The sequence below is a fragment of the Ambystoma mexicanum genome, chromosome 7q (genome assembly GCF_040938575.1).
Source record: "Ambystoma mexicanum isolate Mex_15411 chromosome 7q, UKY_AmexF1_1, whole genome shotgun sequence".
Classification (NCBI taxonomy): Eukaryota; Metazoa; Chordata; class Amphibia; order Caudata; family Ambystomatidae; genus Ambystoma; species Ambystoma mexicanum.
The window spans coordinates 89,954,493-89,974,246 of NC_090941.1; the positions used below are offsets into that span (position 1 = coordinate 89,954,493).

The 19,754-nt window shown below is 49.0% G+C and overlaps 1 protein-coding gene across 1 annotated transcript in view; it reads left to right on the top strand.

The window, feature by feature from the left end:
• Window positions 1–4,634: 4,634 nt before the first annotated feature.
• PUDP (pseudouridine 5'-phosphatase) overlaps window positions 4,635–19,754 on the top strand; it is a 1,293,438-nt gene continuing 1,278,318 nt past the window's right edge. Inside the window, exon 1 of the mRNA XM_069639102.1 lies at window positions 4,635–4,807. Within this exon, the coding sequence (XP_069495203.1) occupies window positions 4,720–4,807 (88 nt within the window). The 5' untranslated portion in view covers window positions 4,635–4,719. The remainder of the gene's footprint in view (window positions 4,808–19,754) is intronic.

Below are 19,754 nucleotides of genomic sequence, written 5' to 3' on the forward strand. Positions count from 1 at the left end.
CCCACGGTGATGTATTTCTTTCTTTGACTTCTTTATGTTTTCTGTGATCTATGCCCATGTGAGTTTCTACGAGTTATTTCTATGTACCTGTAAGCTTTGAATAAATAGCCGTAAAGAGCTGATTATCTTCTAAAGTGTGCGTGGCTGTGAATTATTGTGTCTGTTTTTGGGTTGAAGTATTTGCTCTATAATTGCACTGGTGATTTATGGTAGTTCCGTGCACTTTTTAGAGGAGAGCAATACACCAGGTCGATCACTTGAGTTCTCACCGAGCCCGTGATAGGATCCAAGACCCGCTGAAAGGTTTGGCACACTGAGCCTGCTGTTGTCCCGCTGGACCCCCTGCATCTGATCGAACCAAAAGGTCTGCAAAGGCGCTTCGACCCATTTGAATAGTGGGACTAACTATTCACGGCACCTTCATCTTAACCTGCAAGTAAGCCACTTTGGAAGTGTTCCTGAGCCAACCAGTGAACTGGCCAGCTTCCACAGGACCTTTGCTCTGAAACTGCTGCCGTTTCGAATTGGCATTCAAAACTTGGACCATCGCAAGCTCTGAGTTCACGGCACTCTCACACCGAATTTCGTACACTTGGCATTCTCAGGTCTGGAATAAAGAGAGAGCACCCGAACTGGAGTACATGCGGTTACCGTGTCGCCCAGGCATGGTGACGGACTTCGCAGGTGCCTTGTTGTGGTGCCCCTCTGTGCCCTGAAGCCGGCTACAGTGAAACTGGCCTGATCCCATCATCTGCAGCAGAGAAATCACGACTGTTCCTCCAGGGAATCATTGCTGTAACTTTGCAGCTGGAAGCCGCAGAGCCGCACAATTGCCGCATTTGAACCTGCAACCGAAGTGGACTCGACTGCCGAAGTTTGGTCTGAAGTGCGCTGGGGTCGTGAGTACTTGCAACCCTTACCGGTGGCCCCTAGAGCATACTTCCACTTTTACGCACAAGTGTCCCCTGAGGGCCATTCCCCTTTTCACAAGTAACCTGTGCTACCGTCGCATACCCAACTCCTGGAACCTGTTCTGCCCTTTTGGGAACTTGTTCTTCATTGCCTCACCCAATTTCCTGAGCAGCTACAGTCCCTGCAAGAGACCCCGTTTTCACCCTTCTGCACTATCGCGTGCACCAGCATTTGAAAGTACTTTTCGAGCACTGGGCTCCACTCTTCGTAGGGACTGGACTGCCTCTCAGTTAGAATCCGATTAATGAAGAACTGCCTAAAGTTTATTTGCACTGCTTGCTCCCTTTCCTTTTAGGTTGTGGACCCACTTCGTGCTTTAACCCTTTAATCCCATTTGGTCTTGTATATATGTATTATAGTAGTGTTGTATTGGTTTGAAGTATTACTGTTGATAATTGCTTTGTGTTTGAGTTCAAAGGCCTTGAATAAATGTACATGTATTTTTAATATATATACACTTGACTGGGAGTGATTTGTAGTGTCCTTTACTCTGTGTACTCATTGAGGTCTTTCAGTCACCCTCACCCCCTCCTGAGACCTAGTCTTGACCGTCGCCAATGCTACCTTGATTGGTCTGGCTTGTCCAGAAGATTACCCTGTTCCAAGAAACTAGGCTGGCCTTCTGAACCTCTGCCCACCAGGTCAGAGTTCAGAAATCCATCTTAACAGTGATGACATTCTGGTCTATGGAAAGACAGTTGAGGAACACAACAACCGACTAGTGGCCACACTCCAACGTCTGGAGGAGTCAGGGCAGACGCTCCACGAAGAAAAATGTGAATTTGGGAAGTCAACACTGAGTTTCTTTGGATGCGTATTCAATGAGAAAGGAGTGTCCCCGGATCCCTGCAAAGTTGCAGACATCAAGAACGCCTGGGCCCCCTCCAACGCAATGGAGGTCTGCAGCTTACTGGGCCTGGCAACTTGTTGCAGGTGATTTATCCCCGAACTAGCCACCATCGCCACGCCACTGCGAGAATTCAGGAAAGCAAAATCGATGTGGGAATGGGGCGAAGCACAAGAAGCAGCATTTCAGAAGATAAAAGAATCCTTGTCCAGTGATGCCACCATGGCTTTCTTTGACACATCGTGGAAAACGGAACTACTTGTCGACGCCAGCCCAGTTGACCTTGGGGTAGTACTAACACAGACCGACTTGGATGGAACAGTAGTCCCCATTGTCTTTGCCAGCAGGACACTCAGCGAAAAACTATTCTCATATAGAGAAAGAAGCGCTCGCAATCATAAGAGGTTGCTGACATTTCTACTTATACATTCTGGGCCACCCAGTGACGGTACTGACAGATCACAAGCTGTTGGTCCCAATATTCAAGGGTCAGACCCACACCTCCCGGCCAGAATAGAGCACTGGATGCTCCAACTGCAACAGTTCGACCTGGAAGTACAATATCGAGCAGGCGCCGACAACCCCACAGACTTCCTGTTGCGGCACCCCAGGCCTGCTACCGACATGGAATGCGAAGCAGCCAAAGAGAGAGACGTGCATGTGTGCCACATAATCGCGTGCGCCATACCGAAAGCGATGAGGCTCGAGGAAATATTGTCTGGAACCAACAAAGACACCTGCCTCCAAATCACCAATGAAGCCATACCAACCGGTGAATGGAAAACCTTCCTCATGGCAGTAGCCCATCGAACCCCACAACCACAAGAACTGATGCAAACACTATTTGGGATCAGGCACGAGCTGTCTGTCTCCCCAGAAGCGCTGATACTGAAGGGACACTGAATCGTAGTGCTCTCTAGTCTGCAACAGAGAGCGCTCCAACTCGCACACGAAGGGCACCAGGGGATCGTAAGGACACAAGCCTTCCTCAAATCACGAGTATGGATGCCACACATACAGCAAAGTCATGGCTGTCGTGGAGACCTGTGCTTTGTGCCTAGCCACCAGCCGGCCTGGACCGCCCGAGCCAATAGCCTGCACACCCACAAGTGACCACAGATGGGACACAGTGAACGTGGACTTCTGCACGATTGCTAACGAGGCATATCTCTTAGAAGCGATGGATGAGTACACACGATATCCGTAGGTCGAACCAGTCAACTCAACTGATGCAGCATCCTTCGCCACCGCGCTAGAGATGTTGGCTGTCCATGGCATACCGCCATCACTCAAGGGCGATAATGATCTACCGTTCAAAAGCAAAGAATTCCAACGCTTCATCGACAACATCAGAGTCTGCCACCACCATATCACACTATACTGGCCCCAAACCAATGGGGACGCCGAGAGATTTATGGCGTCCATCAACAAATCCGTACGAATCGCTGAGGACAGAGGGCGGCCATGGCTGCCAGAACTATACTGGTTTCTCCGGACGTACTGACAGACTCCTCCCTCAGCCACACAAGTGAGCCCTGCAGCCCTGATGGTCGGGGTGCCCATCCAAGCAGGGCTTCCATTCTATCACTCATGGTGCCCCCCAAGTGGACCTACAACGAATGGAACAGAATAGACAAGAACACAATGTGAAGGAGGATCACGCCAGCAGGGCAACACCCAACCATCTACAAGTAGGAGACACTGCGCTGATCCGGAACCAAGCCCCTACCAGGAAGATGGCACTCCGCTACGATTCCCTACCTTGGACCATCACCGATCGAGACTATGGACTAGTAACCGCAGCTCGAGGGTCAGAGACAGTTACAAGGAACGTGTCCCACTTCCGGCGGATACCAAGCACCATATAGCAAGAGACTCGGGAAGAAAGGGACTCCCCTGAGAAGAACATGACAACCACCGAAATGGAAGGAATACATGGGGGTGGAAAGCACGAGAAGGGATTGCGACTCCGACAAGGATACTGCGTGTACGTGTCCTTTATTTTCTGGGACGGGCGCCCCGGCCTTCACGCCCCTGCCCAAGCCCCACATGCATGAGCAATTCCAGGACTGGATAAGCACCTACAGATTGCAATGGATGATGTTGCCAACAATGCGCATAGGAAAACCCATACAGAGCTCCACATAGTCGTGATCTAACCTGGGATATTTTCAGGACAGCAGTGAAACAGAATCACATAAGAATCTTAAAAAAAATTCTACTTTATTTCCTTGACGCTGCTTTTGACTTACGAAAAAAAACGTGTGGACTTCCAATGTTTTTCAAATCGTCGTGAATAGCAAGCGGCACAACGGTGTTAGAAAATGACTGCGATGTCATCTGTTAACATATTAGTCTTTAAAGTACGATCCAATACAACAGTACATGACAAATCAGCTAGGTGAACCGAGCAACGGTCTCGATAAGGTCTGTCTGTACGCCTATTAGAAATAAAAAAAGGACATTACCATCTTCAATTCCTGTCTGAACCTTTGACCAGCTGATTTTGCAGCACCTACTCGAGACACGTCATCCTGTACAAAATGTGTCTCACGAAACATAAAATAAGGTTTGCCCAGAAAAGTCAAAGAAATACGTCATTGCTGCAATCGAATTCTTAGAAGTCAGGCAGCACCAATAATGTAATAGATACCACTATGCCGTACAGTTTTTTTTTCTCCAACATATTTCTTTCGTAATTCATAAACTAGTTATCTGATATTTTCACCAAAGTTCAATGATGCATACTGTATATTATTGGAGTTCAATGTAAACGTTCCCTTTGCTAAGATGGTGTATCTGTTATTGGAAAGCCGACTACCAGGCTCCTTCAAGCCGATGCCGGTTTCTAGTCCCTTTTCTGTTTCTCAGACTGACAGTTTTGGAACGCTGTTGCCAGCATGGAGTGTCCAGAAGTGGGAAGCTTGATGGGAGTTCAACATCTCCCTGTCACACATCTCCTTTTTGACATGGACGGGCTGCTGCTGGGTGTGTAGTCCGCTTACTTCTTTGTATTCATGCACTGTGAGCCCGGTTGTTTGTGGGGGAAGAAAGTGGCGTTCTGCTCTTTTAACTTCTTGTGTGCACATAGTAGACGATGCAAATTAGTCCCCAAGTGTTGACAGCCGCACCGACCTCTGTCCCAGTCACTCCAATCACACATAAGAACGTGCACTCCATTGTAGAGGCAAACTCGTGAGGAAGGCATTGCAAAGTAACATGTCAGAAAGCTTCCAAAACAGTCACCTAGTGCAATAAGAAATGTGGTTAGCTCTGTTATCAAAATGAAATGACCACAAACACAATTTTAAAATGTAGTCAACTATACAGCATAGATGTACCTACAAGATATAGTGTAAAATATATTTAAAGTTTTTATGTAGTACTTAATATCATCACTAAGTATGGTAAGTAAAACACCCAAATTGATTGCCCCTTCTTTAGTTAAACACCTTCTCTCACACCCTAAATGTCTTAGCTCCTTTACTACAATGCACCCTACTTGTTACTCCTTGGTGCATCCCCTTTGCACAGTGCTCTGTTACTTCCGAGCCAGCTTGCACTTTATAAATCTCATAGGGCAACAGGTAAAATTGTAATGCATATTAAACATTTGTGTACAGTGACGGTTCAGAAGTTTGCTCAATGTGTTAAGCACTCAGAGCAGAGATCTGTGTTCATATGCAAGATTACAAATTCCAGCGAGTTGATAAACTTGCATGATAAATGTTAAAGGTATTTGTACCATGTACCGACACCAACGGAATTGGTACCCAGGCGCTTTGGCGGATCTGTAAACGATAAGGTGGGATGGGTTAGTAAGGTGAAGAGGGAGTAGGATAGTGAGAGGAGTGGTGTTCTGTTGGCAGCTTCAACTCGGTATACACCGGGTGCTGAGCTTTGGTGCGGGTATTGGATCGCTGTCAGTCCGCGTGTGCTGTTGCTCCGGCTTATGTGTTGTTGCAGTGTTGTGAAGTGCATGCGGCTTGTTGTGCGAGAGATGGTTGTGTGAGTTTTTTTAGTGAGATAAGTATGCAGAGTTTGAGCTTGTATTGGTTAGTGGGTTACCTGACCTTTAGCATGCTAACATTCACAGTTTTGTCCTTCACAATCATATCTAGATGCGGCGCAGGCTAATGTTTAGAATTCCATCTAGGTGTGGGCATGCTAATATTATGGCAGTCTATGTTATTGGGAGGTAAGATAGAGTGGCAGGGGTTTTCTGGAGTAGAGTAATTGCTCTACTCCCCACCCATGCCACACTTGCAGTTTTTGTTGGTGTCTGTTGACTGCTCGCTTCACTGGCTTCTCCTGCGGACACCTGCAGACACATCTTGGAGTCGCCAATGAAGGAGCCGCCCTTGGCCTCGTGGCCCTTAGCCGCGAAGGCTGCCCTTTGAGGCTTAGTTATGGCCTTCGGGTAGACCAATCAGGGCAGGGGGGCGGTCCGGGAGGCGGAGGGGCTTTCGTCGGGAAGGGGGAGCGGGTTGGGGGAAGCAGGCAGGATAGGGCCTCAGATGACCTGGGGGCACGGGTGTTTAAGACCCCAAGGCCCAAAAGATGGCGACAAGAGTGCTAGGCTCTCAGGGACACACTCACCTGGCTCTGGGTGGAAATGGAGCAGGCGAGGTCCCCGCTGGTTGGTAGACCAGGAAGCACAGTGCAGAGGGAAGTGGGGAGCCGGGGAGGCTACGCTGGGCAAGGCCGCAGCACAGGCACAAAGGGGCACCCAGATGGCAAAGGTAGGCCCAGGAGGGTCACCACGAGCTGCCTCACTCACCTGGGGCTCAGGATGGCAAAAATGCCCTAGCCAACAAAATAACTACACTTCAAATTAAAATTGCAACAACAAAAAAAGCCTCCTTGCCCCCTACGAGCCACACTTAAGACACAACCGGACCAGTACCGGTCAAATTCACCAAAATATCCATCCAGGAAACTGAAAAAAAGTATTGCATCTGTGAAGCCCTCTAATTGCAAGGGTGACAACTGCCCTGCCCAACTAAGCCAGGATGCTGCTAGAGACTTGGCCCCCTTCATCGCTATTATCAGCAATGTAACTGCGCCAGATACCAGTTGATATAAAAAGTAACATAACATCTACACGAGAAAGATCTGGAAATTGGTTTGTTCAAATGTGGAGTTGTAAAACCTAGGAAACCAACTCCAATGATGAACATAGCATTTTAGTCTGAGACGTGATTAGGTGTCCAAATTCAAGACTATGAAACCAAAGAGTTCATGCTTGTCCTGGCTTTCCCAGCAGATGATACAGTGATCCTGGACTAATCGTTTTATAGCACTGACATTACTGTGCTGTCTGTGAAAAGAATTGCCATCTCACACCCTTGTGGCATTGTTTATCCCATTACGTGATCTTTTTGTTTATGTGGGCCATTTAGTGGAATGGCAGGGAGTGGGTTCTAGACAGAAGACAACGGTCCAGATATTGCAGGCGTCTGGGAAGCATATTTTAAGGTCTGCTCATTTGACTCAAAAAATAGTTTCCTTTTTTGTACAATTGAAATGATTTTTATGCACATTTATGAATTGCAATTTTATAAGCCTGTATTTCATTTTTTTAAAGCTTTAAAATATAAACGAGAAACCAAGAAGGAATCTTTTAAAATGACATCAATTAGTACAGTGGTACTTATATACTTCCCTGGATGATGAAGACAATGAAGCTAGACTCATTCCCGTTTTGCATAAAAAGCTTTTATAACATTTTGTTTTTAAACATTGTAACATTGGATTATCTGATTTGTGTACTTTCCAAGCCAGTTCTGTGAAATCGGATTATTTTAGTTCATGGTAAGAACAGGAAAAGAAAGTGGCACACATCCCAGCTTCACCTCTTATGAATGTTTGCTCCTGGGCACACATTTAATCTTGTATTGTATTGTATTTCTTTTTTTATATAGCGCACCTGGCCCGAAGGCATCTGGGTTACGATCACAGCATCAATATACATAAACATGTCTAAGGTTACATTAACAGCATACGTATACAATTACAAAACATATTGTACATGATGAGATATATACAAAAAGTACAGGTAATTAGGGTAAAACGATCAGGCTAAGGCAATTACAGTCAATGCGCTGGGTCCTAGTATTAGAGGTTACGGTAGAGGATTGTGTGAGTCTTGGGCCATGAGCCATGATTTGGCTGTGTTTTTGAAGACAAGGAACAAGGGTTCTTGTCTAAGTGAGGTGGGCATAGAGTTCCATTATTTGGAAGCAAGGACCGGGAAACTGGCCCCACCAGATTTATGTGGTTTGTATCTGGGTATGGCTGGGCAGTGGGTTTGGCCTGCTCTTTGTGGTCGGTTTGACGTTTGCAAAGAGAACCGGTTGGCCAAGTATGCGGGTGCCTTATCAGCCAAACATTTATGTGTGAGGGCCAAAGATTTCTCTTTGAGCAACAGATAGCCAATGCAGGTTACGTCGGGTGTCCGATATGTGTTGGTTCCTAGGGATATTCAAGGCAGCCCTAATGGCGTTATTTTGGATGACCTGAAGCTTGCTGATGTTGCGTTGGCTGGTTCCAAGATAAAGGGCGTTGCAGTAGTCTAACTTAGACATAAATCACAGCGTTAGTTTGTCTTGAAAGAGATAAGGTGAAATCGCACTAGATACTTAGAGTTTTGGTGTCGTTAGTCAACTTGATAGTGTTACCATCGATGACAAAGGATTTTAATGTAGGGTCTAATCTGCTCAATCGGTTGGGGAACCCAGGAAGAGGAGCTCTGTCTTGTCATCATTAAGACAGAGCTCGTGTTGGGCCTTCCAAGCCTGGATGATCATATAAACATTGTTTAAGGCTTTGGTGTCAGCTGTGTGGTTAACTGGGATAGGGATGAGTATCTGGGTATCATCAGCATAATTGGTGTAGGTGACACCCAGATAGTCAAGTATATCAAATAGTGGTTTTGTGAACACATTGTAAAGTGTGGATGAAACACAGGATCCTTGGGGCAAAAATTGCCCATCCCTAAACCTTTCAAATTTGTCACCCTTCAGAGTGATTTCATTCATAGTGTATGATCTTCAAAAAAGCCTCACTCATGGCTTCACTGGCTGTAGTGTTACTTCCTTTATAATAATACTGAGCATTGATATATTGTGCACCACAGTAACGTGTTTATTTTCTCTGTAATGGAAACACTGCTGTAGTTGTTGGCTAGGTCCATTGGCCACTTAGGATTGCTTAGTGGCGTCACTGGGTAGATTCGAGGTGGTGCAGGGCATGGCCAAAGACCATTTACTGAGCAAAATGGCCACAGGCCAGGCCAAGGGACCCTATCTGTTTGCTAGGAGCAGCATAGTTTGCGAGCTGCACTGCGACCCACTACCCATATCAAGGAGCTGGCCCATAACGCCCATGCATTGCATCTGCCATGCGTGACTCCAGTACTCGATTGGAACCCAGAGTGAGGGAAAGTGTCAACAGCCTGACTTTGAGCCTTTCAAGGTGAACTCATAATGGATCGACCTGAAGCGACATGCGCCCTCAACCACTGAGAGAGGAATATTTTGGATGAAAATTGACTCATCAAGTTTAGGTAGAGTCAGGGCTTGGCTGGCGCTCAAGGTTTTTCATTTTTGTGATTCTGAGAAGTGAATTATGTGCTTCCAACGAGTACTTTGCACCAGTTATTCGTAATTGTTCCTGGACTAGGGGACTCCACATGAGTCACTTACACTTTGGGGATAACTTAGGTGCATCCCTTGAATAGTGTGTTAAGAGACAGCAGGAGGAGTTGAACATCCAGAAAACAGGGTTCTTGGAAAGGTCTAGTACACGCACTGCTTTAAGTGGGCCGGGGCTAGCCAGGGCCGAGCCCCGGCAGTCTCCAGAAAGGGCTCCCGGGCCAGGGCCCACTCCAGGCTAACCCCAGTCGCACCAAAACCTGAGGCAGCCCGTGTAGTGGCTGCACACTTAAACGTGCTGCCTGCGGGTGTCAGCACTTCGAATTAGAAGAAAAGAAAAGGCATTGGGCCTCATCATGAGTCTGGCGGTAAGCGGGCACCGGGACCCGTGGGGCAAATAGCACTGCATCACAAGTATGTGAGCATGTGCACTGGGCCCTGGCAGTAACTCTTAATTGCGCCCGGCAGAAACCACGCCGCAAGCAGCTTACTGCCCAAAAACTGAGCGCAATTAGCGCTACCGCCGCCGGAGCTATTAGCGCTGGCGGGAAACGTGTCACACCAGGAACCTGAAGCACTAGGGTGGCCATTTTGGAAATCGCAATCCATCAAAAATCAGAGCCTACTGCAGCCATCCACACTCCCTAAGTAGCAGAAATGTCTCAGGAGAGCGTCAGGGGCAAGGCAGCTGAAGATCGGCTGCAGAAGCCAACATTTACAGATGGTGAGCTTGTTGTGCTGGTTGATGAGGTCGTGGCCCACCATGATCAGCTCTATGCAACGCAAAACCTCCTCTCAGCGGTGCACCAAAATCTGGCAGTCAGTGAGCTGGAAGGTTTTTGAAGTTGGCCGCGTCCCCCGGGACGTGGAAGAATGCAGGAAAAGATGGAATGACTTGCATGTTCGGGTCAGGGGACTGATGTCCCAGTACAGGCAGGACACCATGAGCCCAGGGGGAGGCCCACCGACGGAACTACCACTCACGCCCTGGGAGGAAAAGTGCAGCTCAGTGCTCGACATGGAGGGTATCGGAGGTGCAGAGGCGGGTGCTGGCAGCCTAGCACAGTATCCACCAGTGGGACAACCCATGAGCTGGCCATTGTGACTGTGGGCAGAGTGTGGGAGCCACTACAGAAGCATATCGCAGCACACATGTGCCAGTGCACCAAGGCCACCCATGTGAGCAGTGTCGAGGGCTGCCAAGGGACAAAGCCCAGCGCCATGCACCAAACACGCATGGCGGGAGCACAGCACTAACCCATAGGGACCTGACTGTGACAGGTACCACGGCACACCCCCCCAATCTTCACGTGTGTTGTCAACGTCAAGGCATCGGGATCAAATGCATGCAAGCCAAGCAACAGCAAGTCCAGCAAGGTACCATTGCCATCCCCCCAGGGCCAAGTGCAAACCCCCGATGTGGCCCCCACTTCGTGCACCTGTTCCCATCGTTGTCAGACAGCGCAGCCAGAGCCCCCACAGCCCGACACGCCGCTGGCGCACCCACATCCCCCAAACGGACATGGCACCTCCTCCAGTGGCTCCCCTGTTGGCAGCGCATCCAGGCAACGTACCCCCTCGCCATTGCAGCCAAACGCCACATTGGCCTTAGTTGTGCATGTTCATGCAGAGGCTGGATGAAATGGAAGTAAGGCAAAGGCAGATGGAGGCCATTGCCAACGCACACTCGGATCACATGCAGGCCTGTGATGCAATCCATGGTGCCACAAAGAGGATGGCACATGACAATACCAGGACAATGAGTGTTGTCACTGCATGCAGTGCATCACTGACGAGGTTCAGCCAAAGGGTGCAAAAGATGTGTGAGGGTGTCTCAGTCCTTGCTGAGCAAATCTGGGAAAGCAATGGCAACAGCTGCAGGGGGCGGCATCAATTCCTTCCATCTCAACCATGCCAACTGAGGAACCGCGCCAGATAACCCCTAAACGGTGGTCCCTGCGCCATCTGCGCAAACAGTCATGGATGATGGGAGTTGGGAGAAGAGGGCAAGACCAACGTAGATGCCATGACTATGTTGGCCTGAGTGGCCATGCAATGGGCATGCTGGAGGGCGGGGGCTGGTGGAGGGCTGGGGGAGGGGGAATTGTGTGCTGGGGTGTTGGTGGCAGGCAGGGGAGGGTGAATTTTTGATCAAATACGTTGCATAAAAATCTGTTGAACTTCAATTATGCGAGGACATTCATGTTTGTGTTTTTGTGCACTTTATTCACACTGTGATGGTAGTGGACTGAGTCAGGTCATCGTACTATAAGTAATTGTCTATTAGTGCCTGCCGGGCTTGTCTCCCTTCCCTCATTTCATCCCTGTGAGTGTCTGCTCTGACTCCTACACATGCTCATCATCTGCATCTTCCTCTGGGTGTGGCCTGTCCGCGACGGGGGATAGTGGGACATTCCTTCTCAGGCGAATGTTGTGTAGCATTGCACACACCAATATTATTTTCCCAACTTTGTCAGGGGCATACATCAGGGTTCCACCAGTGCAATCTAGGCACCGGAATCGTGCCTTGAGGAGTCCAAAGGTGCGGTCGATGCATCGGCGGGTATGGTTGTAGTTGGTCCCGTGTGGTATATGTGGGTCATGCATAGGGGTCATCAGCCACGCCAGCTGCGGATATCCAGAGTCACCTACATGGTGTGGAATACAGACATCGGTCAATTGTCTCATGCGTGGATCTGCTGTCCCAATGTTTCTGGGCGTTGTTAGCCGTGAGCATCATGTGTGCATCCCACCCATGCAATGTGCATGTGTGAATGGTATGCAGCCTTCCTTACTGATGGCATGCAGTCCTTGTCCTGTACATGCACTCTGTGTCATTGTGGCAGGTTTTCTGTGGCATGTCTTAGGTGACTGCACATGGGCAGACAGCTTTGGCAGGAGCGGGCATGCTGTGTGGTGCTGCATGGATCTTGTTACGCTCACCTGGTATCCACAGGGACGCCACCCAGCTGCTCGCTGGTATGCTTCTCAGCTTTGCCCTGATGTGGTCTGCGGGGAAGGTTCTGCCTGAAAATACAGGAGGACTGTGTTCAAGACTGACCGACTGGGATAAGTATCCTCCCTCCACCCCGTATGCTTTCAGTCCCTCTGGCACCCTCTTCACACCTTGTGGTAGAATTAGGCGTGCTCTCCGTCCTGCCTTCTTTGCAGGGGCACGTTGTCTTTCATGGGCGAGTGCGGTCCAGTTACTTCACTAACGCCGGCCCGTTTGATATTGTTCAGGTAGGTCTTATTGTTGTTCTTTAGTTTTGTTGCTATCCTGCATGCCTTTCTTTGTTTCAAATGTCTCTTTTTTTCTCCCTTAGGTATGCGGAGCTTCAGCGCGGCGAACTGGCTTGGTTGAGCCCCGCTAGTAAATGATGGCGCATTAAGAGCGCTATGATGCGGTAAGTAAGGGCTATGCGCAGCGCTGCGAAGTCTCGCCTTTGCTAACCTGTGTTTTCCTTCCTTGTAGGTCGTGGTGTTCTTCAGCGCGAGTGCAATGTCCGGAGTGGTGCCAGCCGAGAAGCGACCAGCCAGGTAAGCCTTTTGAGCAGTTCGTAATTTGTAACTGTGTCTACAGCTTTCTTTAATGTTGCCTCTATCTTCCTCTTTCAGGTCGTCCTGTCCGGGAGGCGTGCAGATTCGAGGAAGCTGTTCTCAGTAGCTGCGAGTGTTTAAAGATGAAGACTGCAGGTAAGATGCTGCTGCTAATGATGTTCCTTTTGCCTCCTTGCAGGTTCTGCTTCTCCGAGGTTCGAGGGAATAGCTGGACACGGTGAACGTCACGTTGCAAGCTGCAAAGTAACACAAAGCATGTTCTGCAGTCAGGGTGTGGTTTATATAGCCCAGGTAAAGTAGTACCAGGGAAACTAGTTCCAGGCCTGCCACACCCAAAACACTAGACCGCATAGCTTGGTTCTTAGGAACCAAGCTATGTGGATGCCTCCATGTTGGCTGACAATACAATAAAGTAGTTCCCAAGCACATTGTTGTTCATGGTGTATGAGCCTGGCGCCATAGGCACCAGGACTGGCCCCATGAGGGCTTTTGAAGAGGATGCCAGGCTCTAGAGGCCCGAGTCCTGACTCCACCGGGCCAATGGGTTTGCCAGGGGGGGGTTTTGGGCGAGGGTCGTGACAGATCTGCGCTTTGCCACATTCAAGATGCATTGTGGTTAATGTGGTCTGATAGGTCATTGGGGTGGCAGTGGTGTGTGTCAGCATGTGTGTGTCCAGGTGTGTCCAAAGTGTGCATGCTCTCTTGGATGCCCCCGTCGTTGGTGAAGGTGCTGCTCAGTTACTGACAGTACATACTCTTGACATGCAATGCTTCCTTTCATTGTTGCGACCCTCCCTCCCCCTTTTTCACGTGGTGCTACCCTGTGCATATGTGGCAGGGTTTGCACTCCTGGCAGTGTGCTGTTGCGTGGTACCATGGAGCAGGGTCGGACTGGGACAAGAAATAGGCCCGGACACCCAAAAAAAAGTGGGCCACCCCTCGCTTCAAAAAAGTGGCCCACCCCTCGCCTCATGACCCTTCACCTCTGATGACATCACCGGAAGTGATGTCATTTGACCCCACCCCAAATTGACATCCCGGGAAGCGATGAAACAAAACCTTTCACCCCTTGACAAAACAGGAAGTGACATTAAACAGCATTGTGCCTAAGTACACTATGAAAAATATGGTTATGATTTCACTAAGGTGATATACATTTCATACAAGAACGTATCACATTACTGTGAATGCAAGCAGACGTCCAAGGCCGAATGATATGTTATTGTATAGCACTTACGCTTAAGCTGTTTATTATAGAACAAATATGCATACAATATCACCCAACCTGTGTTGGTACTCATTTATCGACCTAAGAAGGATAAAAGGCTGAGATGGCTTTGCTGGGTTTTGAACTTGCAGATCTCACACACATTGAAGCAGCGAGCGCTCAGCCCACTGAGCTATCACATCGGCTATGGTAAAGTGAGCAATTACTCTGCAGTGGATAACAGTAAACTGTTAACTCAGATTTAACAGTAGACCAGTTAAGTTCATCTGCAGGTCTGGTGCAAAGTTGGCGGCATGTCAAGCCAGCATGTATCTACTTTTAGGCTTCAGAGGTTGGCAAAATAGGGAAAGCAGCACACTCACAGGACATCCCATACTCTGAGCACTCGTTACCTCATACATGCAAACAAACATCCTGAACAGCATGACAGGGAGATGGGAAAGATAGGCACATTAGAACAAAGCATTCATTGTGGCACTATGAAGTCAATGGTCACTTGATGTGCTATGGTCAAATATTTCTACACTGTACAGATGCTTTTAGGCACAGGGACCGAGGACACGGAGATGGAATGTCTTGTGATGATCCTAACGGAGACAACGGCAGAAAAAAATACATGCTATTACTGCAACATGCAAAAAGCAAAATACATAGTCCGAAATGGATGCACGACAACATGTTGCTTTCAACTTTGCAAAATGCAACAAATTTGTTGCTTCCTGCAAAGTTGAAAGCAAATTAATGTGCACGCCGGCGCCGCTGTGCCATGGGCCCAGCCAGGCCCAGCCCAGCCCTGCAGGCAGCCTCCAGGCTCCAGCCTGCCCTGCTGCCCACAAAGGTGTTAGTTTAATTTGCACACTGGCCGGCCACCTTGCCCCTCAACTTTGCATGCTGCAGCCGCATGTGAATGATGCATGCATCATAATTTATGATGCACACATCATGCATGCAAATCAATCATCAAAGCAAGGTAACATGTTACCTTGCTTTGATGAATTATGGTGCCCCTCCCGCAGCCCAGTCCCTCCCCCTGCCACAGTGCCAGTTCCGCCGTCCTGGGCCTGGCTGGCTGCTGGCATGGGCCGTGGCACAATGTCACACACTGGTGGACACAGTCTTGCATAGGCATGCCCTCTAGCCTAGTTCGTGCCTGCCATGATACTGTGTGGGCAGGGAGCTAGGCTCTCCTCTGTTCTTGCTAAAGCAAGGACTTAGTTGCAGACAGTTGGTATTTTACCAGTGCGTGAGCAAGGAAAAGGTTCTGCTCCTCTCTTAGTATTGCAGAGGCACGACCACTATCTTCTCTTCTCTGCAGTGTGTGTGCAGGGGATGCAGATGCTCTGTCCCTGCAGAGGCAGGGACTCTCTCCTAGTCCATGTCTTCCCTGTCACTGTGTGCGCAGCGGAGAGGGTGCTGGGCTTTCCCTGTCCCTGCAGAGCCATGGACTCTCTCTGAGTAGGTGTCTCGCCTGGTACGCCGTCAATGCTCAGCTCACTCGTGCCATCACAACAGCTCTTGGCATGGGGGGCACATGTCCTTCCTTCCTCTGAGCGGAGCTATGCCCTTGCGTGCACTTGCTGTGCTCAGCATTAAGGATTGTGCATAGGTCCTTTGGCGTGCTTCTAAAGGGGTCGGTGTCAGAGCTGCCTGCATTAATCCAGGCCAGGTTTCCTGAAGTCTTTAAAGTATTGTATGAAGAACATGCTCCACTCCCAGGAAATACTTCGCAACTCAGTGGCATATGTGCATTTGAATGGCATTATTTCCGAGCAGCACAGCCTCCAAACTTCTCCAGTGAGTAACTGTGCGGGCGGAAGGAGGCGTGGTGGTGTGCTCTCCTCTGTTCCGGCAGTGCCCGGCCCTCTCTCCTAGTCTGTGTCTTCCCTGGCACTCTGTGTGCTGGTGGAGTGGGCTGGGCTTTCCACTCTTCCAGCAGGGGCAGGCCCTCTCAGTCAGTGTCTTCTTCCCTATCAGTCACCCGATCCATGGCAGACAATGGAACTGCTCGGCCTGCCTTGCTCCCTCCACCCCGCCCACTCCCTCCTCACACTGGCTCCCCTAACCCAGGCTGCTGGCTTGCTTCAGGCACAGATTTGATTTTGTTTATTTTCTTTCAAACCGGCCCCCACTCTCCAGGGACGATTTCGGCCCGGCCACGGGCCGAGAGGCCGAAGGGCCAATTCGACCCTGCCATGGAGTCATGTGTGGAACTTTGGTATCGGGCGCAGCTGTGGATAATGATGAGGTTGGGCCACTAGTCACCTACACGTTGAGGGAGTGGTAGTGCTTCCAGTTCCTGTATGCGGCCTCATGGGCCTGGGGCACCACCAACGCAACATGGGTGCAGTCGATGGCTGCCATCACATTGGACAGTTGTGCGGAGGCATAAAACTATGCCTTCATGTTGTTGACCTTGGCCTGGGTGGTGGGCATGTGTTGGTTGCCATGGTGCAGGAGGGCATCCAGCGCTGACCCAGGACTGTGCTGAATGTTGACTGTGGCATGCCATGCATCATGGCAACAGAGTGCTGGAAGGAGCCGGTACCCAGAAACTGCAGGACTGCATCCAGCTTCAGCAGTGGGGGCACAGCCATGCGGATACTGATCCTGCTCCCGGTTTCATAATGGATTGTAGCCAGCAGTTTGGTGAGGGTCTCCTTGTTCAGGCGGTACTCAGTAACCAACTGGGTGCTGCTGAGGGGCCAGGCTGAGAGCCTGGACCTGGGGATGGGTGCTCGCCTTGCTGGTGCTGTTCTCCGCCGCCTCCTCATTCCCCCTCCCCCACCCTGTACTCCCTGTGCCCTGGCCTGGTTGGCCTGCATCTCAAGCTCCAGGCGCAGCATGGGCAGCTGCCTGTTTCAGCCTACAGCATCGAATGGCAGCATGGCGTTGAAATCAGTGGGGCCTGGTTGTGTCTAGCCCTCTGGTGAGCATTGTGTACACCTGTGGCTTGATTCCTGGCACCTGGGTTCATTTACCTCCAGCTGGAGGTAATCCTCGGTTGTATTGGCGCCGGTTTTCGGCACTAAAATCGCCGTACATGTACTTGGGATATGGTTGTAATTGCGCTTTGTGTTGTTGCCGCTATTAGCGATGGTTCTTTTTGGCTCCAGCGCTATTTGCGCCGACTCGTAATGCGGCGAGTGGTCTTGGCGGTGCTAATACCGTTACCGCTGGATTTAAGGGCTAGCGCCCAACTCGTGACCCGGCCGATTGCCTTTTCTTTTCTCTAAACCGATGCACTGACGACTGCAAGCAGCAGGTGTAACCGTGCAGTGCTGGCTGCCTGATGTTTATGTACTGTGAAACAGTAGGAGGGCGGGTCTGCCCAGCCCTCCTTTTGTTTCCGAGTAAGCTACATTGAAAAAGGCAAATAACACAATGTTTGAATCCCAGAGGAAGAGCGAGCAATATTCATTATGCCTTAGGGGTTACCCAGACAACTCTGATTTATATGATTGTGGTGGAAAGTCGTAGTGTGCAGGCCAGGCTTGGGTGATTCAGTTGCTTACTATGACAGCGAACAGACCCCAGTCTCCTGTGACACGAAACAGGTTGGTCGACCTATATTTCCCTGACAAGCTTCCAGCAGTGGATCTCGTAAAGGGGCCCATGAAAAGGAAGCGGGCTGGCCGGTTCTGATTGATTAATGCCTGTCAGCGGGTGCATAGCACGCACAAGAGTAGCTGACTTTTTCGAGTGGGAACGCGCGAGTCGTGGGTGACTTCCTACTCCCCACAGTGCCGGAAGTGCATTGTGGAAATGGGGGAGTCTGGGCAGGGGGCATTGCATCTGTATGCTGTAGCCTGCCACGACCATTTGTCAACCACAGCAGACAGGTGCAGTGAAAATGTGTTTAGGCGTGTTAAGGCATTTGAAACGGCGCTGGGTGGGACGTTTCCAACTTAAAGTCCTCAGACATCTTGCTTTCAGGCCAATTAAAGTGTGTCACAGTTAGTTTAGGCACAGACTTTAGGAGTGAAACAGATAAAATCATATAATAAACCAATGATGACAAGACGTCAAGTCGGCACCTGTATGGCAGAAGCGAGGTTGGGAGGAGAAAAGCAGACGGGAGAGACCTCGTATCTACACATCAGCCCTCGAGCGTCTGGTTGCAGATTGGAAGGGAAGAATTATGTCAGATTTTAATTTAAGAGCTTCAGCTGAAGAGTCTAACTAGGATGTGTGTAACAAGTTAGATGCCCTAACACCACATTGGGAGCAAGAAGAGCCAAAACAAGACGAGAGTTGCAAAATAAAACTTCTTTTTAAAGGTTCCATATGTCTGGGAAAAAGTCCAGGTAGGCGACTTTTTTTCCTGTACCCCTACAAGCCTCCCCCCACATGTTATAGGACAGGTATTATTTACTATTATATACTCCCATCCTAGAATATTTGGGGAAAGTGCTTGAATTTCTTGGGAGTGCAGATTTTTGGAAATGTTGCCCTCTGGCAAACTTTTCCCAGGTGACTTTATCACTGGATGGGATATCCTTTTTAAACTGTGTTTCTATCCATGTGTTGTATTTGTTTAACATACAAAAAAGGCTTTTCATCCTGGGACTTGTAGTCTTCCATTCCAGGATGTGGAAAATGCAGCTCCAGTGGCATTCTTTTGGGTTAACGCATTTATATAAGGCTTTATATATGGTTGGTTGCTTAAGGTATTTTGTGTACTTTGCAAGTAAACTCTATAGGACCATATTGTTGTACCCAAACAAATAAATATTTGTACTAACTAGAGCTATGAAGGATATCTGGCTAGTTGCCTAATTTGCAGATTGGGTTAGAATATCAGTGTCGCTGCTTAACCAAATTATGTGATCCTGGTTGAATAATTCAATCGTACTGTGCATTAACTGCAAACATGTGAGTCCACAGAAGTAATCCACATTTTTTGAGAAAAGCTTCCCTTACAGTGGGACAGATTTAATGATTTTTCTAGACAAAATGCTGTCCCTTTGTTCTCCTCTGTTGGTGGCCCCCAACTCTGTCCTACAGCATTAAGTCATTGTAGCACTGGCCTTCCCTCAGACATACATTTCTTGATTTGATAGGCTGAAGGCTGATATATATTCGCACCAGCCCGTCAATTCACCAGGGAATCTCGTGTTGTGGACTGACTGCAGCAGAACCAATATTAATGTTCTCCCATGTCGCTTCCAACACTCGTTACTTGGGCTGGTCAGAGCTCTTCTTCACGTGATGAGTGAAGCCATTTTGTTATGCCCTGTTAGGCAATGTTATTTAGTGCTGTACAGCACGACTTCTGCTATTCTCATGGTTTCCTTGCACTCCAAGTGCTTGAAGAGGAAAGGTAGGGAACTAACATAGGAGCAGATAAAGGTTCCTTTTTTCAGTGGTGTGTGCAAATCTGAAAAGAGAGGGCTCTCTGTGGTGTGTACGTTTTAGATATTTTGTGAGTCGTCTGCAGCAGTGGTTATTGTGCTCTTCTTGTTGATAATATAATTTGTGTCATTGTCTGTTG